Source organism: Physcomitrium patens, chromosome 5 (assembly GCF_059467195.1).
Source record: "Physcomitrium patens ecotype Gransden chromosome 5, ASM5946719v1, whole genome shotgun sequence".
Lineage (NCBI taxonomy): Eukaryota > Viridiplantae > Streptophyta > Bryopsida > Funariales > Funariaceae > Physcomitrium > Physcomitrium patens.
The window spans coordinates 12,826,776-12,852,931 of NC_143414.1; the positions used below are offsets into that span (position 1 = coordinate 12,826,776).

The 26,156-nt window shown below is 23.0% G+C and overlaps 1 protein-coding gene across 2 annotated transcripts; it reads right to left on the reverse strand.

The window, feature by feature from the left end:
* Positions 1-16,536: 16,536 nt before the first annotated feature.
* Positions 16,537-18,600, reverse strand: LOC112282097 (uncharacterized). 2 transcript variants are annotated; one of them, XM_024519313.3, is made up of 4 exons: positions 17,993-18,600; positions 17,159-17,528; positions 16,711-16,961; positions 16,537-16,587 (listed from the first exon to the last, which is right to left on the reverse strand). In XM_024519313.3, exons 1-3 carry the CDS (start codon positions 18,352-18,354, stop codon positions 16,731-16,733), a joined length of 963 nt encoding a protein of 320 aa, XP_024375081.1. In that variant the 5' UTR covers positions 18,355-18,600; the 3' UTR covers positions 16,537-16,587; positions 16,711-16,730. The 2 variants fall into 2 exon arrangements, with proteins under 2 accessions (XP_024375081.1, XP_024375080.1); XM_024519312.3 differs by having other exon boundaries at positions 16,537-16,961.
* Positions 18,601-26,156: the final 7,556 nt, after the last annotated feature.

Consider the following 26,156-nt stretch of genomic DNA (forward strand, 5'->3'; position numbering starts at 1 on the left):
AAATTTTAAATGTGTATTTTATATACATAATTTTTTCATGTAATTTTCTTAATATTAAAGATAAGTATATTTAACTATTTATAAATATATAATATTTAAGATATAAATATCTATGATAAATGAAGTTATATCATATACTCATCAATACTAATTAAAGTAAGGACATGCATTTCTCTCTCTCTTTCTTTCTTTCTTTCTATATATATATATATATATATATATATATATATATATACATATATACTTAGACATTCTAAATATTATTTCTATTTGAAAAAACCTAATGGATTTTTGTTGATGAAAAAAAATAATTTTATATTTTTATGTTTAGGAATTTATAGTTTAAGTTTTAATTAAATTTAATAAATACTTTTAATGTGCTTTCTACTTTATATTGATATAATAAAGTTTTTTGAGCTAAAATCCTACTTTAAAAGATTGTCATTCAAAACCTTGATGAAATTTGTTTTAGTAGTTGAATAAGATATTTTCTACAAAGATCTGACTTCTAGAGATAGTGTTATCCTAAGATGTCCCAAGTAGATGATGAAAATAGAGTACATTATTCATTTGAGTGTAATCTTGAATTATTTTTTGATTTAAAAACAAAATTAAAAATTTTGAAAACAATTATAAGAATCTTCTAAAATTGTATAAATTTTAAATAAAACATAATTATTGGTATATATTTTTGTTTAAGATATTAGAAATAAATATCAATAAGTAGAAGTAGTTTAAAATTAAATTAGATTGTTAAAAATTACTTTATTAAATATTTCACAAGCTTAATAATTATAGGTTAGATTCAAAAGTGTCTTTAAAAGATCATGTAATTGTAATAATAATATCAAATTATAAATAGTATTTTTTTACTATATTATAAGTTTTTTAGACAATACCAGATTCAGTGAAATTTATTAGGATTTTCTTTTTACTTGAAGGATTAGTTTATTAAATAATTATTTAAATTTATGGAAAAAGAAATTTTTATTTATAAAATTAGGTAGCATGCATGCATGTTTTATGGTTAAACGTTAAACTTATATTACAATTTCTCTATAATATAAAATTTACAATAATAACCTAAGTCACAAATGTACAAAAAAATAATTCTAGCAATATAACATACATATGGCTATTTACGAATTTAGTCAATATTTAGGATGTATTTTTTATTTCTTTGAATTAAAAAAATTATCAAATAATTTTTTGTTTTTTATTTTTTATATTCAGTTATAAAAAATGAACATCTATAATATTGCGTTTTCTTTTAAAGACTAATTCTACAAAAAGAAAATTTTCTAAATAAATTCATAGATTAATTAAGTCTAAGTTTAATCAAATAATATATGCTACAAAGGCATATTTAAACTTTGCTAAAAGCTTGTTGAAAGGTCTTTTGAACCATTAATAATTTTGCATATGTAGATAAAAAAAATACATATCTATTGATTTTTTGTGAAACTTTTAATGTCATGTTTAGACCAAAGAATGATTAAAATACCATTTGATATAATACTTATTTGTAATGATATCACTTAATTTCAAAAAACTTACTTTAAATTTTATTTTTAAAATAATCTTTTTATTTAGAATCTTTATTTTAACTTTAAAATTGTAAAGTTGTAACAATTTAGATAGAATATTTAGTTATATTATAAATGATTATTTGCTAAATCAATATTTAGGCTCTTCATTTTTTAGTTGATTTAAAAAAATTCTAAAATATTCTTATAAATAGGTGAAAAAAAACATATAACAAAAATTATAGTTTTCTTTTGTATATTTGTTTATATCATCTTGCTATTAGCACCATTGGTTGAATTTTTATTTAAATAAATTTTATGAATAAAACAACATATTATTTAGATATCTTTATAAGATTTTAATAATTCTTATATGTGTTTATTAATATTATATGAATAATGATAATAATATATAGCATTTTTTAAAAATCTATAATGTCTTCTAAGTTAAATCTACTTTTTAATTATATATTTTTAAAATGCTTAGCTATGAAGGTAAAAATATATTTTAAACCTAAACTATAAGATAGCATCAATTAAGAGCTGTGTGTAATTTACAATATATATATATATATATATATATATATATATAGACATAAGAAAAGATACAAAACAAGTGAAAGAAAGACAATCAAACAAATACACACCCTAAAACTAATTACAATATACTTACTAGATTTTTTTATTTAATAATAAATAAAAAAATAAGTAATTTTAAAAAAATTATAGATAATTTTTTATCTAAAATATATAAATATATTTATATATTTATATATTGAATTTATTAAGAATAAATTACAAAAAATTCAAAAATTGAAAGCATATAATGGAAAAGTTAGCTGATTGGAATTCATTTAAATAATAACTTGAATAAATGATTAAGGATTTGAGCCTCACTAAGATCTACAAATGGTATATGCAATAGTCTAGAAGAGCCATAAAGAATTCCTCTTATATTTCTATTTAAATCTATCTAAGGAGGTATATATACAATCTTTTCAACTACTATTACTAGAGGTGTTGGCAACTCTAATTTGTATTAGTAAAACATTTTTTTTTGCAATTTTTATTTCACCATGTTATTCAAAAATACTAATTTTTTTCAAGGACCATCTAAATCCTTCAAACCTTGCTTTAATTTTTAATAATAACCTTAGAACAAAGCATTCATATTTTTAACAAAATCTTAAAAACTTATCTAAATTTTTCTTTAAACTTTTTAATTAAATTCTAAATATATTTGAAATTTTATTCTAATATTTTTAAGATATTAAAATTAATTAAAAGCTAATTTATTCTTATTTTTTGATTTTTCATAATAAAATAATCCAATAAACTAGAAATTTTATTTTTTATATAAATGCTTAAAAAGTCATGATGTTATTTATTTTATTTTTTATTTTTCTTCTTTATACTATTTTTAAATTAAAAATATTATTTATAAATATTTTAATAAAAACGAATATAACTAAAAAAATGCTTAAGATATTGGTATTTAAAACTAAATCACAATCACAAGAAAGTAATATAGCAAATAGAATAATTGCCTATAAGACTTACTAATATTAAATTTTTATGGTTTTCTACTAAAACATACTCTTGTGACTTACAAAACCTTCTAAATCCTAATCAATACATAGATAATCGAATAAATCTTTACAACTTAAATTTTTTATATCTAAACAACATTAAAACATTAAATTCAACAATTCTACCACTTAAAATGTATTGATAGGTAGTATTTTCTTCTAATTTAATATATTTATTTATTTTTGAAATCAAATTCAAAAATAAAAAAATATTTTTAATTAATCTAATTTATTAACTATTTTATGAAAATAAATAAATTAAATATTATATATGAAATAATTTTAAGTATTAATTATCTAATTTATGAAAAAGTTCATATGTTTTGATATTACAATAAAAAAAAATTTATATCACTTTCAAATTCAAATAGATAACATTTTTTAAAGTTTTATATGTTGATTTTTAATTTATTTTTTATTCTTAGCTTATTTGGAATATTTTAAGATAATTAAATTAGAAAAAAAATTAAAAAGGGATTATAAAAAGTATTACAGTCGGTAAAAAATATTAATATGCGACTTAAAGTACAATCATTTATTTTGAAAAAGAAATAATATAAATAATAAGTTATTTTTCTTAACACAATATATAAGGTTCTTTTCAAGATAATTTATCATTTACTTTATATAATTAAGTATTATATAACAATATATAAGAAACATAATAAAAATATGTATAAATGGATTTTTTTAAATTCTAAGAAATATATTAATAATAAGAAATTTTTAAGGTCATTATAATTACTATAAATCATATTTAAGTTAGAAGTATCAAACATACTTGTACTATTCAAGTATTTAAAAATAAATAGAAGTATGTAGAAATAAGGTAATTAGATCATATCATCTTCAGGAAAAAACCAAAAAATATTTTTTGATGAAAATTAGATTCATATACAGATGTATACTATATAGTGAGAGCAACTTGTCTTAAGAAAAAAAAAATCAAAGAACAATTCAAAAATCCACCAATAAATTATTGTAATAATTAACTATATGGTCTCTAAGCCTTAAGACTTTTGTTAAATTTCTACATAGCTTTCTAATTTATTAGAATGTACAAAATAATGATAGAAATATATATCTATATATATATATATATATATATAATATTTTACCGAATAATAGCCATTGTATAATCTTTTTAGTTTATAAACATATCTATTCTTGGTTTTTTTTTATTTTTATTTCTCCTTAGTCATTATCATGAATATTTTTTTGATAATTTTCTTTAAATTTATGATCTTTAAGGTTTTAATAAAAAATTTATTTATGTGAGTCCCACATATTGATCATAATTGGTGGATTAATTAAAAATATGGTTTTAAGTCATTTAAGTATATAAATATTAAGATTAGAGAGTCTTTTTGATTTTCCAAATATTTATTATAATTTAGAACTATTCATAAGTTGCAATCGTCTTATTAGAAGGAAAGTTATAAAAATGGAGTCTTAATAAGTCTAGGAGGCAATTATATAAGTTAATTTAGTATTTTTTTTTATTGTTAAGTATTAAGATTTAATTATTGAGATCAATATCTTTATTGGCTTTCTATCTACATGTTTTACTTATAAAATCCTATCAATGATTAGTTAGTGGTTAGAAGAAGCATTAAGAAGAACTTCATGTCTTTTTAATTAATTATATAAAAAGTAGGATTTTTAGTAGATTGAAATTGATTTTATTACTATAAAAAATCACCAAGATAGAAAAATACAGCTTATATGGATATTAGAATTACTGAATTATTTTGAGATTTATTTAGAATTTATTTCGAATTTATTTAGGATTTTTTTATGAATTTTTAGAGAAAATTTCAAGACCTTGGTAAAATTTAGTTTTACCACCTTGAGAGCCATTATGAAGAAATGAAGCAAGATTTGAAGACTGTACAAGGTTTCTAGGCTAATTGGGTGTTTTTGAATACCATGGTGAAGTCAAAAATGCAAAAAAAGTAGTTTTACTAGAAGAAAGTAGGAGGACCAGCAGTTAGTATAGTCCTTGTGAGATGAGAGGTGCACAATTTCCATATGGATTGTAGCACCTTTGGTATAGGTAGGAAGATAATACTAAGGCCTCAAGGCCTTTTTAGACAACCAATATACACTACTTGTGAGCCTTGATGGGATTCAAACTCCTGATTTCTTAAGCAAGTTACCTTTGAGGTAAAAATTATTCACTTAATTTTTCTATTATTTACATTCTATTTTTAATCTATCATGACTTACTCATAGTAACTTGGAATTACATGAATTTTATGTCATTGGAAAGATAAAAAAAATTATCTATCTAAAAACATAATTTTTACTTTTTACTTTTACTTTTTTGGATGAAAATCCAGTAAACAGACTATGACTTAGTTTTAGGTGTTGTGATTACTTGATTTCATTTCTTTCACTTGTATTGTGTTTGTTCCTATTGATTTTTGCCAATTGTTTGCTTTACTTCACACCACAAATTACAAGCAACTCTTAACTAAGGACATCTTATAATTGGGGTTGAAGAGTGAAATTTATACTAACAACATATACATATAAAAGCTTGTAGTGTATTATTAAGAAAAAATTCAAATTTATTTATTAAAATATACTAGATCATTGTTTTTGATTTTGAAGGATTGGTGATAAAGAAATACATTAATTTTAATATAAAAATTCTATATGTAAAAACTCTCTTAAATATTTTAATTTTTAGTGATGATTTTTTTTATTAATCTTTGTAAAAACTAAAATTTATTTGAATTAATGTTATCTTGTTTCTTCAAATCTTCATTTTTATAAATACTTTGATTATATTTTTACTTAAAAACATGTTATTAAAATTTTATAAATTATTGCTAAATATTTTTTTTACCATTTGAAATAAAATCAATTAGAAAACTTTTTAGAGTTATCTTGAAATATGTATATAGCATAGGAGAAATATTGTCAATAAGTCTACTTGATTAAAACAATATAAGTTTTAAAAATTTAATTAATACATGAAATACGTAAAAATTTAAAAAATAATAATATGCCATTTTGATTCTTTTATAAATATTAAATAAAAACATAATATTTTAATCATAAGAAAAATTTTATAAAAAAATTATTTAACCTTAATTTTAAAGCTTGTATTTTCTTAAACACTTCATACTATTAAACTTTATAGTTTTAGAACTCTTATATATGTCTTTCAAGAATATGTGATGTACATTAGATTGGAATAAATTTATATGCTTGTTACTTCAAATAAGATTAAAATAAGTGTTAACACTTAAATATTTAATATTTTTTTAAAGATAAAAGAATAATATTTCTTAAAATATTCTATATAATTTTTCATACTTAATGTATACAAAAATTCAATTAAAATAGATGTCTATATTTTTGAATAAAATTTGCAACTAAAATTATTTTAGAGATTAATAATTTTTATTTTTATCATGTAATTTTATGTATATTATATATTTTTAAAACATTTTTTATATTTATAACATGATTAGAGTATACATATATATATATATATAATTTATTAATATTTAAAAATCATAAGTAATTTTAAAAAAATAAAATAAATAATTTCTTTAATTTTTATTTTTTTTATTCCATATATATATAAAAATATATATATACATATTTAAATAAATTATTGTTAAAGAATTAAAATATGAAATTAAAATACTTGAATTAAAAATTATTCAAATAAAAAAATATGTTTTAATTATTATTTTCATTAATTTAAACGATGAAAAAATCAAAAAATATAATTAAATTATTTATTAGTTTATCATAGAAATAAGTAGAATTACAAATCTATAAAAAAAATATAATTAATATAAAAATAGACTTTAATATATATTTATAAGTTTAATTTCTAATATATATATATATATATATATATAGGTAGTCTTTGTTATAATCTACTTTATTAAAGTCATCTTTGAAATATATTTAATTTAGTTTTCTAATCTCTAGCATATACCTCTAATAGTAATCTTAGATGTAGTCAACTTTTACAGTAAAATATTTTACATCTATTATCAAACTTATTGCAAAGAATGTTGATTATAATAAGTATGCTTATGTATGGTATGTAGTATCTAAACAATTATAATATGAAAACAACATATTGGCATAGTAGTCAATCTAATACTCTTTATAAGAATCATTGCTAGGAACTATATATTTTGTAATTGATTGCTAAAAATATTGCTAAAGCATACTATATTTATTGTTTTATATTTTTTTATAAGACCATCTATTATTTATAGTATTTAAAATATTTAAAAATATAATTATACATAAATCATTCTACATATCTAACAATATTGTCAATACATTCTCGTTAACATGTACATTAGAATAAAAAAGTTTCTTGACAAAGTAATGCTTGGAATTGTTAGATCTAAGGTTTCTTATAATTCTTCTATAAATATGCTTGTAACCTATCTTGATATGATAGACTTCAATTTATAGTTTTAAAAAATCATCTTATCATCCATCTAAATATGCATTATTACATTTTAGTCTAATAACCAGTCATCGATAAGAATTCATAGAATATAAATGACTAAGTAAGATGTATTTTAAAAAAAAAATGATAGAAAGATATGTATATATATATATATATATATATATATATATAAGAAGAAATTAATATAGCTATTGCCAAAAATTAGAAAACTAAAGGCTCTTAAAACTAGACTAGAAGCAAAAAATGACTTAACAAGAGTAAAGAAGGCCTCACTATATATATATATATATATATATATATATATATATATATATATGATATATATAAGTAGAAGCTATATTGCAATATTCTACAAGATCTATTATATGTATTTAACTTATAAGATGTGTGTGTAATTTCAAAGATAAGTTTCTTATATGTACGTATATGTCTAAATTGTACCATGAGTGCCCAACATATGCAATATGTGGCTAGCTTATCAGCCAAGTTTTTAACCTATTAATTACCTATAAACTTGTATAAAAAATAATCTACATATACAATTGTTTTTAATAAATATTTTTATAAGATATTATTAAATTTATATATTTTTAATATCCATGTTATCTAAGTAATTATTAGATAGAATATGTATGTCCATGACATTATCCCTCTTTTAAATAATGAATTCCATGAAGAGCGTTGATCTTATGTTGAAGAAGTTTAAGAGATGATAAATTACATTTGCTACATACTTGATCTTTGTTCCTTTTGAAGGTAGTTGATAGGTCCTTTCAATCATCAATAGTATCTCATATCAAAGCAAGAAGATTATCTTCATATTTGATTATTCTTGAGGTCTTTATAACTTCTTTTAAAGAAAAAATTTGAAACACCATTAAAAAAGGTTTTTACTTTTTATAATATCAACAAATATTAGTAGTTTCTTTCAAGGTTGTGATATCAAATGCATTATATTTTGCCATCTATTTTTAAAAGGACATATTTTTTAAGGTCTTTATTTCTATTATATTATCTTAAAGGCTCTAATAATTGCAATATCTTGTCCATTAACTCAACAAACCATTGTTCTTGAATTTAGTCTACTAGTTGTTGATTCTCTATCACTTTAGTACCACAAATACAAAAAAAGCCACAAATAAGAATGAAAGATAGAATAAAATATATATTAAACTTGTTTTATTTTATAGCAAATATTTTTTTTACTTTTTATCTTTGTTTTGATGAATGTTGTTGATAAAAAGTATTAAATTTCTATGTTGCATTTTCAAGATTTTTAGATGGTTCTCATGTGCATTCACTAATATCATATCTATGTTAATGTAGAAGATAGTCTAACTTATTTTGGCTTTGCTTGAATCTAAGATGTATGCCATCTTAAATTCTTTATTGTTGTCTACTTTTATAAAAAGAGGTGGTATTTGTCTTCTTTTTATGATATTCAATATCTTATATGGTTCAAAAAAAAAGACATACAATACAAAATAGATTTTTATAGATTCAAGTAGTAAATTTAAAATGATTGTTTTACAAATAATAAATGCTTTAAGTCTACAATAATCCAACTTATTACAAGAGCAACTAGTTTTTATTTTACAATAGAACAACCACATCTTATTGACAATGTCAAATTAAGATTATTTTTTACAATGAACATTTGTATTGATCTTTGTTATTCTTAATATTTCTTTAATCGTGCATTTCTTGTTGTATGTAGCTCCAATAAATAATTTTTTAAAAAACAATTTTCTATGATTATCAACTTTTGTAAAGTCAAAAGTATTAAATTATGGATAATAATCATAATCAGAATAAAAAATTGATTGATAAATAGATGAATGTATTGTATTATTATAGGCATATTCTATTAATTGCAAAGAATTATTTAATCACCTTAATTGTATTTGATAGTATATTTCAAATATTTCTCAAATACTTAAATTACTTATTTTTTTTATCTATAAATTTGAAGATAGAAAAGCAAAAATAATTTTATGTCCATTTTTAATATTATAAAAAAAAATTTCTAAAACCTTGATACAAATTAGATTACTCTATTAAATATAATATATTTTGATAATTCATGATAATAATAAATATTATCAAAAAAAATCTTCTTTATTTAAAATAGATTTTATACATATTACAAAATATACAATCTTAATGAAAAATTCTACTATCAAAAATTAAAAATTATAAGAATTTGAAGTTGAAAGATCTATGATAAAATCCATATAAACCAAAGAACACAATTTTTTTTATATATGAAGTAGTTGGGTAATTTTTTGATATTGATAACAAAGAATGTTTTATTTTTTAATAAGTATCTCATGATTATATAAAGTCTTTAATTACCTTTTATATTTAAGACCACCAAAAAAAAATTAATATTAATTTTAAAGTCTTGTTTTATTCAAAATATATTCCAACTCAAAAGTTGTGACAAACTTATAGAGCTCTTAATTATGCTTCATGTTTTACAATATATAAGAATCTTTAGAAATAAAATAGATAATTCTTGAATTTAAACTTAGAAATATAATAAGATTTAGAATAATTATTTTTAATATCATAAATAAAAAGATTAGAAGACATACTGGATTGGACTTGATCAAAAAAAGTTGAATTAATAATCAATGTTGATTTCATTGCTTAATATTAAAATTTCTTTGACTTCAAAAGAATAGTTCTTTGTTGAGTAAAAATTATATTTCATTCTTTTGGTATAATATAAATATGTTTAAAAAATATATTTAACAAACTTAATTATTGTTTTTTTAAATAATAAATAATATTTAATACAAATCTTGATAAAAACATGCATTTAGAAGCTTAATAACAATTCAAAACGTATGTTGATATAAAATACTTGAAGTTCATATAATTTTTATAAACAATCACTAGATTAGAAACACCTACTAAAAAATGGTCTTATTTTTTAAATGAATCTATAACTATAATAAGTTATTTATTATAGATCTCGTAGTTGATCTTGGTTGCTAAAACTTTTTTCAAATAAAAAGCTACAAGGTGAAGTTTATCATTTATTTCCATTGTAAAAATACTTCATCTAAAATAAAGTCTAAGGTGTCTATTTCTATAAAAAAAAATACTTTGGAAAAGTTGACGTAATACAAGATTAGTACAAAAATTAAAATTATTTTTAGATCTTTAAATATTGCATCTTCTTTATTCTATTCAAGTTTTTCTTTATAAGTCAAATATATAAATAAAGCTGCAACTTATACAAAAAAATAATAAAGATTTAATAATATTTAAAAAACTTCAAAAAATATTAAAGTTTTTTTTTATTATTCTTAGAAACTTTAAATCCATGGTAGTCTAAACTTTCTTAAAATCTATCATAAGACCATTATTTGAGATATTATATCCTAATAAGTCAACTTGATTTGTATGAAATGTATACTTTTCCATCTTAGTGAATAGTCTTATATCTCTAAGTTTTTATAATACAAAACAAATATAAATTTTATATTTTTTTGTACTCTTAAAGTAGATTAAATTATCACTTGTATAGAAAATTAAAAATTATCTAAATACTCGTGAAAAAACATCATTTATAAGATATTAAAAAGCACCTTGCATATTTGTGAATTTAAAAGACATAACATTGTATTGAAAATATCCATACTTGATTCAAAATGTAGTTTTTATTCATTTTTTTTAATGCATGTTAGATTATATATTCTTAATAGATCTTTTTTATATATATATATCTTTGATTGATTCAATTGATTAAAAAGTTGTAATATCAAAGGTAGAAGATACATATTTTTAATTGTAATTTTCTTAAATTCTTGATAATTCATATACATTTATAGTGATTCATCTTTTTTTAAAAAAAACAAGATAGAAGCTCTTGATTGAGATTTTGGATAGAACATTAAATTCTTGGCAAAGTCCTCATTAATGTATTTCTTGAATTTAGCCAATTTATTTTGTAACAAATTATAGATTGGTCCAAATGATAGTTGAGTTCTTCTTTGAAAGTCAATTGAAGAATCATAAGGACAATGCTCCAAAAAAATATTTATATTCTTCTTCTCAAAAATATCTTGATAACTTCATATAAGCTATAATGCAACTTAAGTCTTTTTACTTTTTGAAATAGGTGTAGCATAAATAACAAAAGATGACATTTCTTTAGCAATATGAATAAAAGTTCTTATACCTAATAATAGGAAATTGATTATATTAGACTTATGGCTTTTTATTTGATTAATAAAACTCTTTGTTATGCTTTAGAAAAATTTAAGACTATAAAAAATTTATTCTATTTAAAGATTTTATTTTTTTAATCTTAATAAACTCAAAATAATTAGATTAAAAAGAGATATTATAATATTAAATATTACTAAGTTATTATGACTATTTTTTGTTAAATTTATATAAAATATCTTATAGATAATATCTTTAAAAGAAAATAGACAACTATCTATGACTTCTACATATAAAAGTCTAATTATTAAAGATATTTTATAAATTTTAAGAAATTCTTCATTCAAAAATAAGTTAAGGCTCTTAAAGATAATAATATAAGGGCCATATGATTTTTAGGTCCTAAACAAATATCTATTGCAAAACATAAAGAAGGTTTTGAAAAGATAATAAAACCTCTGCTAAATATTGTACAAGATTCCAACTGCACAATCTTTGTTGTAATTAGACAAACTTATATTTTCACATATTATCTTCTTTGATAGCCATACTCTTGATTATGTGGTTACATTGCTTCTTTGAACAATATTGAATATAGTACTCAGATTCTCTACAATATAATCATAATTATTTTTCACAACTTTGAATTTTTATTGTTTAATAAAAAATTTAAAATATGCCATGACAATTTGCATGTCTTAATTTTTTGAATGTATGTATCAAAAAGGCATAGATATTGCCATTGAATTGTAAAAACTTTGAAGTCCACTTATGTAACTCTCAAATCAAAATTTAAAAAATTAATTGTTATATTTCATAGTAAAATCAATTATTTGACTCAATGTTTGAGGATTAAGTAAGTTTAGCATTAATTAATTTATTTTATATTATAAACTTTGAAAAAAAATGGCTGATTTATGTAAAAAAATCTCACTTGATATTAATTGTAAGTTATCTAAATTATAAAGTATATAATGTTATTAATTATTTGTTTTAAGCAAAATAAAAATCTTATTAATTGCAATACAAATTGCATCATATTATCCATACAAAGATCAAAACTTTGTTAGAAAAGCCTCTAAATTATTCAATATTGGATTTTTTTTATCCAAGATAAGATAAAAACCATGATAAGGCAAAACCAAAAAGTAGTGTTCTAATAAACATGACTTGTGAACTTGGAATTGAACAACTTTAAGTTCAATCATCACTTGTGCTTCATTAATGAATCTTTAAAAGTTTGATCTTGTATCATCAAAATTCTTAGGTAAATCAATTCTTGGTTCTTTTAAACTTGACTAATGTTCCATTATAAAAATAAAAGTATGTAATTTAGTATAGATGTTGAACTAACTTCAATCATATCTATATCTTCTTTTCTTGCTAATCTTATTGCTCTTTGTAGTAGTAAATTGAGTTGATGTATCACAAGCATTAACTCCTTCATTTGTTCTTCCATTTATACCATTGCACTCTTTATTTCAACAAGTTTTGCTATAATAATACAATAAAAATAAAAAAAATAAAAACCATTTAATATAATTCAAGACAAATAGAAGATAGGATTTATAAATAAGAAAAAATCTAAAATAAATATTAGTTTAATAGTAAATATTCTTCAAATTCTAATATGCTTATGTCTTATCAAAAAAATAGATTAATTTTCCTATAATTAAAAAGTAAAAAAATTCTAATATTATAAGAGTATTCTTACCAATCTGTCAAGGACAAGAACTCAAAGAATGTAAATAATCAAGTAAGATTTTTTTCAAAGAGAGATGATTAAAAAAGAATTAAATAAATATGTATATTTAAAAAAATAAATAAAATTACTATTGCTAAAGACTAAAAAACTAGAGAATCTTGAAATTATATTAAAAATAAAAAATAAATTAACAAGGTTGAAGAAGATGTCACTCTTATTTCTATATATACTATCTGATAAAGAAATACATGGCCGCATTCTATAGAACCTCTAACATGTGTCTAACTTGTAAAATATGTGTCTAATTTTCAAGACAAATTTCTTACATATGTATTACATGTCAATCTTGTATCATAAGTGGCCAATATGTGTGATACATAGCCAACTTGTTTGTTAAGTTTTCAATCTACCAATCACTTATAAATAAATGTAAAGGTAAATTTGGATCTATGAATTTTTTAAGAAGCTTTTTCATAATATATTATCAAATTTATTTATTTTTACTTACTTTTATATATTTTTATTATTTATATAATTATTGGTGTAAATATATATGTCCATGACACAACCACAAAAATTAGAAGAAGTACATTCACTTTACTTTGATTATTTTAAAAAAAATGATTTTAATTTAAGGCTAGTTGATAACATATTTAATTGTGAATAGAACATTACAACCATTAAGCTTATAAAGCTTGATTTAGAGCATATTAAATTACTAAAAATTAGTTTAAAAAATAATAATATCAATGTTGAATTATTTCATGATAATTATGTAAATAATTAGCCATCTTTAGCTTTGTTATTATAGCAAAAAGACTTCTTTGTATTTAATGCAATGGATTGTAACAAATACATGCATTATATTGAGATCAAGGACTTGATAGACAAAGAACTTACAATGGACCTAATACTTTTTAAGACTATGAAATCACAAATCACAAAGAAATGTCTCTACTTTCAATTACAAGGAGCTTGTAGTACAACAATTTAGGAGGATATACTTTACTAAATCAAATAATCTTGACATGAGACCCTTTTGTATCAAAATCTTTAGTTTTTGTACAAATAGATTTACATCCAAGTTTCATCATTTCATCTAAAAAAAGCTAATAATTCCACAATAATCACTGATACATTCAAATATATATATATATATATATATATATATATATATATAATATCAAATAATATATTTAAAAATATGTAAAATTTTATTTGTAAAATTTATGATTAATTTTCAATATATATTTTTAAAAATATTAATAATTCTTCAACTAAGTTTTAAAAATTAGATATTAATTATTTAAAACTTATATATTACAAAATTATTATATTATAGTATTACAATAATATTTAGATGCTGATATGTTAGTTGTCTTCAAAAGAAAACCATTTCAAACTTTAAAAGCATTAAAATTTCTTTTAAACATCACTTTAAAATATTGATTAATATAAAAAAAATAAAAAAAATAAAAAGTAAAATAAATTATAACTCTAAAAATATAAATAATTGATATTTAAAATTATTTATTATAATTTCATAATTTTTATTTATTTTCTATTTTAATATGTTTTTATAATAATAAAAACTAATTTTTAAAAAATAAAAAAACATAAAGTATAATTATTAAAAAATTTGATTAAGTGATGCATATAAGAACCTAGTTTTAAATATTTTATCAATGAAAAAGATATGTAAATTTTTTAAGAGTGTTTTTTGATTTTAAAAGCAGGTATTTCTTGAGCATGGTAATTTTGTTTATGTATGCTACATTAGAGAGTAAGAAAGAATTGAAATCAATTTAATGATCAACCCAAGGCAAGGATGTGATTAAAAAAATAACATATTCTTAGTTGTGCAGGTGAGCAAAGTGAACATAACTTTTTAAAATATCATTTATCATTATGTGAAGCAACTATAATATAAATTATATATTTTTTTTTGTTAAGGTTTTTTACAAACATATTCTTTAGAAATCTAGAAAATGTATCCAAAGCTATTGTGAATATATATAGTAATCAATAAAATTGGTTAAATAAGGATACTTACAACAAATGTCTATTTTTACAAAAATTATTTATAAAGTTAGCCACTATCTTTTCTACATAAAGCAAATTTGCTTGAATGGTAGCCTTTGAACTCTTTGGTTGTTGTGTCATTGCATTAGATTAGTATACAATAGGTCCATTTCGAAAAAAATTATACATCTTTAATCTCATCCTCCAGTTGAATTAGAAATAAATTCTTTCTTACAAAATATGATTAAGTTTTATTTAGAACAAATAAAAGTTTTTACAAAGTAGGAATAAATGCATGTAAAATCAAGCAAATGAAACAATGCAAAAGGCTTGTAGAAACATCAGGGACATAGAGGCACACAAAAAGTTCAGTGTGTCACAATATTTAAATGAGGAGATTGAGAGGGAGAATGACAACGCAAAAAATAACAAAATAGAGCACAAAGATTGGAGACATCAAACTCATAGGAAAAAAGAACCAAGCTGCCCACATGAGGCTGCTTGCATGAGCCTTGCCTGCTGAGGCTAGTCAGCAAGGTTCTGCAAGCCCATGGGCCAATCTAGTATTTCAACAAGCCCTCAGTGACAATAGTGGTGAGGGTGGTTGCCCAAACTTTCCTTAACCTACAAGCCTTGTGACCAAAGCTTGGAAGTATTGTCCATGCTATTCAGGTATTGTCCAATCCTTGAACTCATTGCACTTCTGTGCCTAATCAAATTTGCTGCATTAGAAATCTGCCAATTTAAGTGACTTATGAGTACTTGAAGATATAAAGATAATACGTGTGCTTAGTTTGAGGACCCTAATGACCTTGTCATGAAATTCGATTATGCTTCAAGAACAAATCGTAACAGATGTTGCAAAACATGTGGAGACACTACAGACAGCAATTTAAGCATGAAGGAGACTCATGGTTAAGTTGCATAATTTATCGGAGAAATTTTTCCTATAAACTCAACCTGATACCAGTAAGTCAAACCAGCCCATTCCAGCATCCCGATCAAGACATAGAGAGTCCTCAGAACAATATGCGTTTTGAGTGATGACAAAGAATGAGATAGGAAAAAAAAGGTTGGAGAGGTATTAAGGGACCTTGAGATTGAGCCTTCCTGTTGATTACAAAAGCCCACGGTTAAATGGGATCATGGAGATCTGTCATTGGAAATAAGATCAGATGCCTGACGTTGAAGACAGCAAAAAATTGAGCTCAGTGAGCGATTCTATAATAGTACCCCATCTTAAGCAAATTCAGTTATTGCTGCGGTTTCTTCTCCTGCAATTTACTGAGTATTCCTCCTCGACCGGGAAACTTGGTATCCTGCTCCTTCATGTCACTACTGTTTGAGAGGAGAGCTTCTCGTTGTGCGGACAACCTTTCTCTTCTGGCTTGCCGTCGTCGATCAAGCTCATCCCGCAAGCTCCCTCCGCTGCCTCCGACTGGGGTCCCCTCCACGACAGGAGTAGATGCCCATTTATTATTCACCTAAAACACCGACAAAAACGTCTACTTCAAAAAATTGCAAGGCAATGCGAAATGTTTAAATGCATTTGACTTTCAGGATAAAGCTTGACAGAATCTATATTGACTTGGTTTGGCATATAATATACATTGACCAATAAATTAGAGCCCTTAGTATTTACAGAAATAAAAGAGGTTCATAAATTCGTGCGGTTACTTACCTTCGATAACCTTGACGTGGCAGACTTCTTTCTGGGCAGCCCTGGGCTTTTAGTCACAACCTTCGGCTTAGGCTTCTTCTCAATCGGCACCCTAGGAATCTTACCCCCCTTGGTGGTTCCAAGCAATGCAAAATCAACTTTACTCCAAGCTGCCTCGTTGTCTAAGTCCCATCCATATATGCGCGCTGGGGCGAGAGCATCTTTGTTGTTGGAAAGCTTAGCTAGGTCATGTGAATGTACTAGAAGTTTCTCCACTTTCTCCCACTCTATTCTGTCCAAGTAAAGGGGGTCGTCCAAAACTTCCTGAGCATAATCAGCCCATTCAGAGTATATCGTGCCCCTCAGATTTTTCGTCATCCATCGAAGGTAACTGTTACACCACAGGGCCAACCTCACCTTCACACAATGAATAACTTACTCAATTAGAGTAAGGTGAAAAAACACCATCTCTATTACTAACTCAAGTCTTACAAGTGGAAGTCAATTTCAAAATGTATACTGCACCGAACAAGAATATAGAAAGGTGGCATTTACAGTAAGTATTCAATCTTAAACGTTGTATCGCGTTATAACGATGACTGACCAATTATTCAATTAAGTAAAGACTATTCAGATGTATTTTACAGTGAACAGATACTTCAGAAATAAGCCTAAAAATATTAAAGGAAGATCAGAGTCCCTGGTATCCATGTGTTGATAACTTCTGATCAAGAAAAAATGTATCTGTCAAATTAAACAACCCCTAAATCGAGTTCGCCAACTCAAACCTACATAAACCTTCCCAAAAGAAAACACACAGCAAATTCAAAGCCGGGGAACAGAGAATCAGCTTACCGAGAGGAAAGGGTGCCCAGCATGCTCCCCTTATTCTTCCCAAAATCAATAACCCGATCCCTCGCATACAAATGCGCTGATGCACTCTTGTTTCCGGAACTCCGGCTACAAGCATCCATCGCAGTCCGGCGAGATGCACTAAGGCCACACCCATTCATAGAAGACGATGAAATCGCATGTTTACCTCCCCCACGCAATCTCTGATTAAAAACAGAGAGCACCACCCTGTCGCCCCAATCCTCTCGAACAATCGACCTCCCGGATGCTCCTACCGACATAGACACGCCAGCAAAGGTCGCCATCGCCATAAACCCTGAGAGCCTCAAGCCAATGCAATCTTGCCGGGCTCCCTCGCACAACATACCAACTCCCTCTTGCAAAATCACCAAAAATCCGGCTCGCTAAAACCAGCCTCGCGTCGTTTCAATCCCATCGAAATGGGGAGGCTTCATCCTGTTCATGGTGCGACGATCATGAGGAGATGTAAGGGGTTATCGTCCACTCAAGGTTTGAACACTGCGGCCCGCCATCGCCAGTGGCGGCTCAAAAAACACTGGTGGCGGAACACAACGCCGCGGCACCAACGTACATACGCTTTTCCACGGGTTTACCATCCCCCTGAGTTGGATAAGATCCCCACCCTTAACCCGGACAGGGCAGAACATCCCCCTCGCTGGTGTCAGCTGGGGCCGAATTTCTCCGAGAAGCATTCCATGGTACTGTTTTTTTCTTCATCTATGAATGGATGTCAGGCAATTTTAAGGAATAATGTTATGTCTATCCTTGTTCACTAACAAAAATTGGGTGAAGGGAAGCAAAGACGAGTAGGGGCAAAGGTTGAGGGGAAGGGCAAGGGAGAATTGACTAAGTATTAACATGAGGACTCAAAAGTGAACTTAGGTAACAATTCATGCAACAAGATTGAACTCAAGAACTGCACGGTGCTACTACTCTATAGCCAATGCACCAGCCTTTTTACAATATGAGTTTATTCTTTAATCTCACATGATTTAAATTGATTTAGGTTTTGTTTATTTTGTTGCTTGCTTGCTACTTAATTGTAATATATATGGTCTTGTTTGAGAATGCATAGGGCACTTGATTGTAGAAGGAAAAGTTGTATTTGTAGCTAATTAAGAATCCTTATAAACCTTGATAAAATCCTAAAGAAACCTAATTGGATCCTATTAATTCTAATCAAATCCTAAGAAAATCCTAACCATATCTTAATAAATCTTAACTAATCCCAAAGATATCCTAACCAAATTCTAATTATATACCAACCAAACCAAAACTAAATCTTAAACAAATCTCAAGTAAATCCAATTCAAATCCTAAAAAAATCATGATCAAATTCTAAATAAATCATAATTGAATTCTATTAAATCCATATTAAATCCTAACTAATCTTAAATCAAATTAGAATTATAATTACTATTAATTTAATTATTTATTTTGATATTTATTTGTATATCTATTAATATCCTAGTTAATAGTAAGTTTAAGAAATTTGAAGAAAATCATACTTACAAATTAAGTGAAAATGCTCATAATTTCTTAAATATTGATGGGTCTTTTTTTGACCTCAATGTTGAAATTTTATTGCTAATATTTCTTTTTTGTACCATTTATTTGATTTTGAATTTTGCTCAAATGTTGGAAATTCAATCATATATCAATTTATAATATTTCACTTCAATCCAATAAATAAATTTCTAAAAATCCAAGAAACTCTCACTTATCTTCAAACTCTGATTTTTGAGATTCTAATCCAATAGAATTTCAATAACCTTTAATTTGATTGTCTAACAAAAGAAAAATCTAAAATTTATATCCAGTACAACAAAATTCAAAAACTTACATATATCCATCCTTCAATCTACCACAAAACTTTTAAAAAATATAAAAGTTCAAACCTTATTTTATTTCCCAAAGAAAAAATCTCTTATAATAAAATACTAACTTTGTAGAGCTTTTAAAAGTCATCACAAAATTTATCCAAAGTTAATGCTCAAAAAAACTTTATCAATTGTACTCTCTAACTCCTTTTATAACCAACAAAAGAACCTTTTATTTGTTATAGGCATTTGATTTTGTATCCTAGGATGTAATTCCAACATTGATTTATAAATTATCTTTCTTAGGTATTAATCTATAGTTTTTTTAGATAATATTTTTGAGAGCTATTCTTTACTTCTACCTAAAAATGTCTATGTATTATTTTTGTTAATCTATTTTTTATTTATTTATAGTCCTAAAATTAAATAAAATCTATTTTAAGAAAAAATATTATATATATATATATATATATATATATATATATAATTTTTTAACTTCCTTCTATAATTTCTTTATGATATTTAAATGAGTTTTTTTTGTTTTTTTTTTGTTTTTTTTTTTATTAAGTCTTTAATTAAACTCTTTTATAATATAGATTTTTTTTCTTTTTTTTTTTTAATCTTTCACCTAATAGTTATGTTACAACATGATAACAAATCAATTAAAACTTAGATTATATTATGGATTGATAAAAATTGTTATAAAAGCCCCATTTAAGGATAACTTTACCAAAGTGTACTTATATCAAGTCATTATGTTTGCTTCAACTATTCTTGGATGTTTAGTTGGATGTCAAATAGTTCTATTGATTTAATTGTGATGTATCTATTTGTGCATATATTTGTCATAATTAATTAAGAAATTAGTCACAAATATTGGAGTAAGTTAAGAAACACTAGAAGTAGATATAAGAACATGTACAAGATATCTTAGAAAAAAGAAAAGATTCTTAAAAACAAAAAACAAAAAAACAAAAAAACAAAACAAAACAAAACAAACAAGAAAAAGAGTGTATAAAAAGAAAAGAGGGCTACAAGGTCCAAAACTAAAATTCCACTAACTAAATTCTTTTTATTATAAAGAATTTTAATATGTATTTTTGATATTTTAACAAAGATATATTCTAACTAGTTTGTCAAAAATTTGATACCTATATTGACATGAAATATATATATATATATATATATATATATATATATATATACATATATAATTTAGTATAATTTAGTATAATTTAGTATGTTAATTTAGAAGTTTTGATATTAAAAAATATATATATTATAATTCTTAGTAATCAATTTATTAAGACTAAAATAAATTACATGTATACACAAAGATCTATCTTTTTCTTTATCAGAGATTTGACATATCTACAAAATATTTAAATATTTAATAAAGATTTTTTACAAGATTTTTATTAATATTTTATTTTAAATCAAAAAGTTTATTGTGCAACAAATTATAAATTTTCCAAATGATAATTGAGTTTTTTCTTTAAGATCATTTATACAATCATATGATTAAGATTTTAGCAATAAATTAGTATTTTTTTCAATAACATCTTAATATCTAATATGCTATTTCAATATTCTGCTACAACCATTATTTGAATAGATACTTTGTGATGCAAAAATGACAAATTATTATCCTTATTTTACAACTTGTATAAATGTCTCAACTCTAATATATATAATAGTTAATATAGTTTACTAATTTCTAATTAATATCAAAATTATATAACTTAATCAAAGAAGGCTAAGTACTAATAGATTTGAAGGACATAAAATAATATTAAAGATAATATTAGATATTCAATTTTTTGATGTCACTTTCAAAAAATAAGACCTTTTTATGATATTTTTAGATGCAAAAGATTATCCACCAATAATTTCTACAAGAACTAGCCAATTATCCTTTAATAATATTATTTTTTTGTTGTAATATAAATTTTTTATCCATAAAATATGTAAAGATTTTGGTTTCTAAAAGAGCTTGAGCTGAAAATTCACAACATGGAATTTTAACAATTATTGGAAGTTTATAAAAAGATACAGGATTTGGTAGTAGTAAGAGACCTATATTTGATGGTTGTGGTCTAGAATTGTTTGATAGAAAAGCTCCTAATACACTTTGATATCTTTGTTTTTTGACTTTTTTGTCTTAGATTTTGTAATTTGTGCTTTGAATCCATTTGATTTGATGCAACAATCTTCTACTTTAAGATTTTCTTTTACAAAATAAACACAAGTTTTTACAATTATGTATGTATGTATATGTATATATATATATATATATATATATATTAGTGTTAAATATTTATATTATATTTTATTAATTATTATAGGTTTTGAATCTTAATAAATAGATTTTTTAAGACTTAAAATTTATCGTCATTACTTGATTTTTTCTTCTTCAATCTAATCTTTTATTATTACATCTTTTAGATAATTGAATATTTTATGTAATTACTTGATAATTTTTTTTCTAATAAATCTATTATCAATACTATCAATTATAAATCTTTGATGTTATCTTTTAAGACATATTAAAATTGATTGATAAAAATTTTATTGCTTTAATCTATGTCATAAGCAAGTTATTAAAATTCTAAAACATATATATTAATTAAATATGATTCTTGTTGCAAAGATTGAAGTTTTGTCTCTTTTTTTCTTTCTTAATTTTTTATTTTACATATGGCCATGAATATTTCCAAAAATAAATTTAAATGATATTTAAGCTATGAATATTTTTTTATAAAAAATTAAAATTAAAAAAAAATACTTTGGAATAGAAATATGTTTATAAATCTCACTTAAATAAGTTCATTAGGGCTTCTAAATAATAGAAAATACTAAAAAAATACATATGATTCTATCCAATTTTATAATTGGAAATAAAGATACTCAAATTAATAATAAGAATCTAAAGAAATCTTCTTGAAAGATCCTAAAATTTAGCTTTTTTATAGATTTAGAACAAACTTTAAATCCAATCCATCTACAAGATGTTTTAATGCCAAAAATCAATAATATTCTAGTCATGTGTTTTCCTTCAGCTCCAATCTTAATCTTATCTTTATTTGGAATAGAAATATAATCCACACACATTTGTAGTAATCCGTCTTTTTTCTTCAGAGACAAGATAAGAGCTCCAATATAAGATTTTGAATGTTTTATGAAGTTTTTAGCCAAATTTTTGTTTATATATTCCTTGAGTGCAGTCAATTTATTTTGTGACAAGTTATAGATTTGTCAAAATAGTGGTTGAATTCATTCTTGAAGATCAATTGAATAATAAAAAAAAATAATGTTCTAAAAAACTATTTGCATTTTTTTTAAAAAAAACATCTTATCAATCTTGATATTAATTAGAAATGTCACTTAAAGACTTTTCAATATTAAAAATGGATGTGGCATAAATAACAAAATGTAATCCTTTTTTGTAGCATACATGAAGACTCTTGCATCTACCAATAGGAATTCGGACTTTTGACTTTCTACTTGGATAGTAGAAATTTGAATGATCTTAATAAAAAAATCAAAGTTACAAGAAATCTAATTTATCAAAAGATTATATTCTTATAGTCATGATAAATCTAAAATAATTAAATTGAAAAAAGATTTAATTATATTAAATATTATTAAAATAATATATCCATTAATTATTACATCTAAAGAAATAGTTTTATAGATAAAATCTCTAAAATATTTAAAAAAAAAAAAAAAAAAAAAACAACAACAACAACAACAACAACAACAACAACCATCTATGATTTCTATATATACGGACTTAGTTATTTTGATTAAAGGTATTTTTAGTTTTTTGACAAAGTCTTTATCTATAAAATAAGTTGAAGCTTTTGAATCTAACAAGGCAAAGAAATTATAATTTTTTGGTCTTAATAAAATATCTATTATAAAATAAGATAAGAATAAAATATGATATTTCTTAGGTATTGTACGAAATTCCAACTGCATGGTTTCTTGTGTAATTAGAAAGAAATGATTTTTTGACATATTATCATCTTTTGCAATTATGTTCTTCATTTTTTGATTGCATTGATTACTTGAACAACATTGGGTGGTATACTTAGATTCTCTATAATATAGACACAAATCTTCATGAAAATGTTAACTCTTTTCTTGCTAAATAAGAGATTTGAAATATACTATATTAATTTGTATAGGTTTTGGTCTTAATGAATGTTTTTAAAAATTTAGAAAGTGTTGTTATGATTTGACTTAATTTTTTTTAATAAAATATTTATTTTTAGTGCCTTTTAAAAAGTCAATTGTTGCATGTAATGGATTAATTAATAAATTATTCTAATGAATTTTCTTTTGATATTTTTAATATTAAATATTTGATAATATATCTTAAATTATATATAAAATGATTAATAAGGTATTTTTTATTTTAATCTATATCACGTGCAAAGTTTTAGAATTTAACAATATACATGGTAGTTGAATTTAATATTTTTCATAAAGATAGGAATTTGGTCTCTACTATCTTTTTTCTACTAATTTTTCTAAATGTGGCTATAAATAATTTTAATAATGAATTTAAATTATAAATTAATTATAAATTCTCTTTTATCAAAGATGAAAATTAAGACAGAACACTTCTAGATAAAAGTACACATGTGAATCCAACTTAAGTAAATTTATTAGGATATTAGAAAAGATGCAATCTTAGATAGAGCTTGACTTATTGTAGAAACTTTTAAGGTTTTGATCTTGTTCCATCAAACTTCTTTAGTATATTGATCCTTGTAACCTTCATAGTTGTAGTAGCATGACTTCTTAAAATTAATTATGATGTTGATTTACTTGCTTCTTTCAATAACATAATTTTTTTACATAATCAATAAATTTCATTGTTGACTTCTTTAATAGCCCCAAAAATAATATTTCTATGGTTGGCACAAATAATACATGAGATTTTTACCCTAAGAATTTAAACAAATTTATAATGATTTGTAATAGATGCAAATCTATTTTTGCTTCTACTACGTGTAACTTCTATAATTTTTCTTTTTATTTTTTAATACATAATTTTAATAAATATATAAATCAAATTAAAAGAGAATAATCCATAATTTCTAATATCAAATAAAAATCTCCACAAAAAAAGATAGTGGATTTTTTTTAAGGAAAACAAATCAATGTTATAAAATAGAAAATACTAGTTTAAAGATGGATAGTCTACAACCTTCAAAATACAACAAAAGAAGTGAGATAATCCATTCACTTTTAAATCAAAACAAAAATAATGATCTAAGGCTCTTGTCAAACAGTTAAGGACATGAATCACAAAAAAACAAAGCATCAATATACTCTTATGTTACTAGAAAAGAATAGACAATTATTCAAAGATGGTATAATTTTATACTATAATGGTTACTTTTAAAGATAAAAAAAAACTAAAGATTTCTTAAAACAAAACTAAAGTCAAGTAAGGCATTCATACAAAAACTTCACTCTTATTTCTATATACTATCTAACTAAAAGCTACATGGAGACAATTTATACGACCTCTAATATGTGTTTAACTTCCAAGACAAGTTTCTCACATGTATACTACATAGCTAATTTGTATTAGAAGTTGCCAATATGAGTAATACATAGCTAACTTGTTGGCTATATTTCCAATCTACCATTCAACTACAAACACATATAAAATCAAATCCACATCTATATAGCTTCTAAGAAGCTTTTCTATAAGATATTAATAAATTAACATATATTTACTATCTATCTAATACTTCTTATTTAAATAATTATATATAAATAAATATATATATATATATATATATGATAAGAAATAATAAATGATATAATCAAAGGTAAAATATATATTTAAAAGAAAGTAAATATTACAATTTTTAAAATCTTTTGGCATATTATTGATAATAACTATATTTTATAATTAACCATATTTTAATAGAATTCTTATTATCACATAGTACTATCAAAGGCCATATTTTTCTTTTGCACAAAAATATTAATAAAATAAAATTTTTCAATTGAAGGTTCATCATTTTATCAAACTTCTTGTACAAAATTTATACTAAAATCATCCAAAGATGGCTCTATATAAATCTCAAGGATATTATTTATCTTCACCAAATTGTATTATTTTTTCTGAGATTTATGATAGATAATAAATTTATTTTTCAAGAGACCATAAATTGAGCCAAAAATTAAAAATAAATCTTTTTTCTTTTAAAAATTAAAAAAATTTAAATTTTTTGACAAAATCATGTAAAATTTATATAAATAACTTAGCTTTAATAAAAAAAAAAATTATATGATTTAAA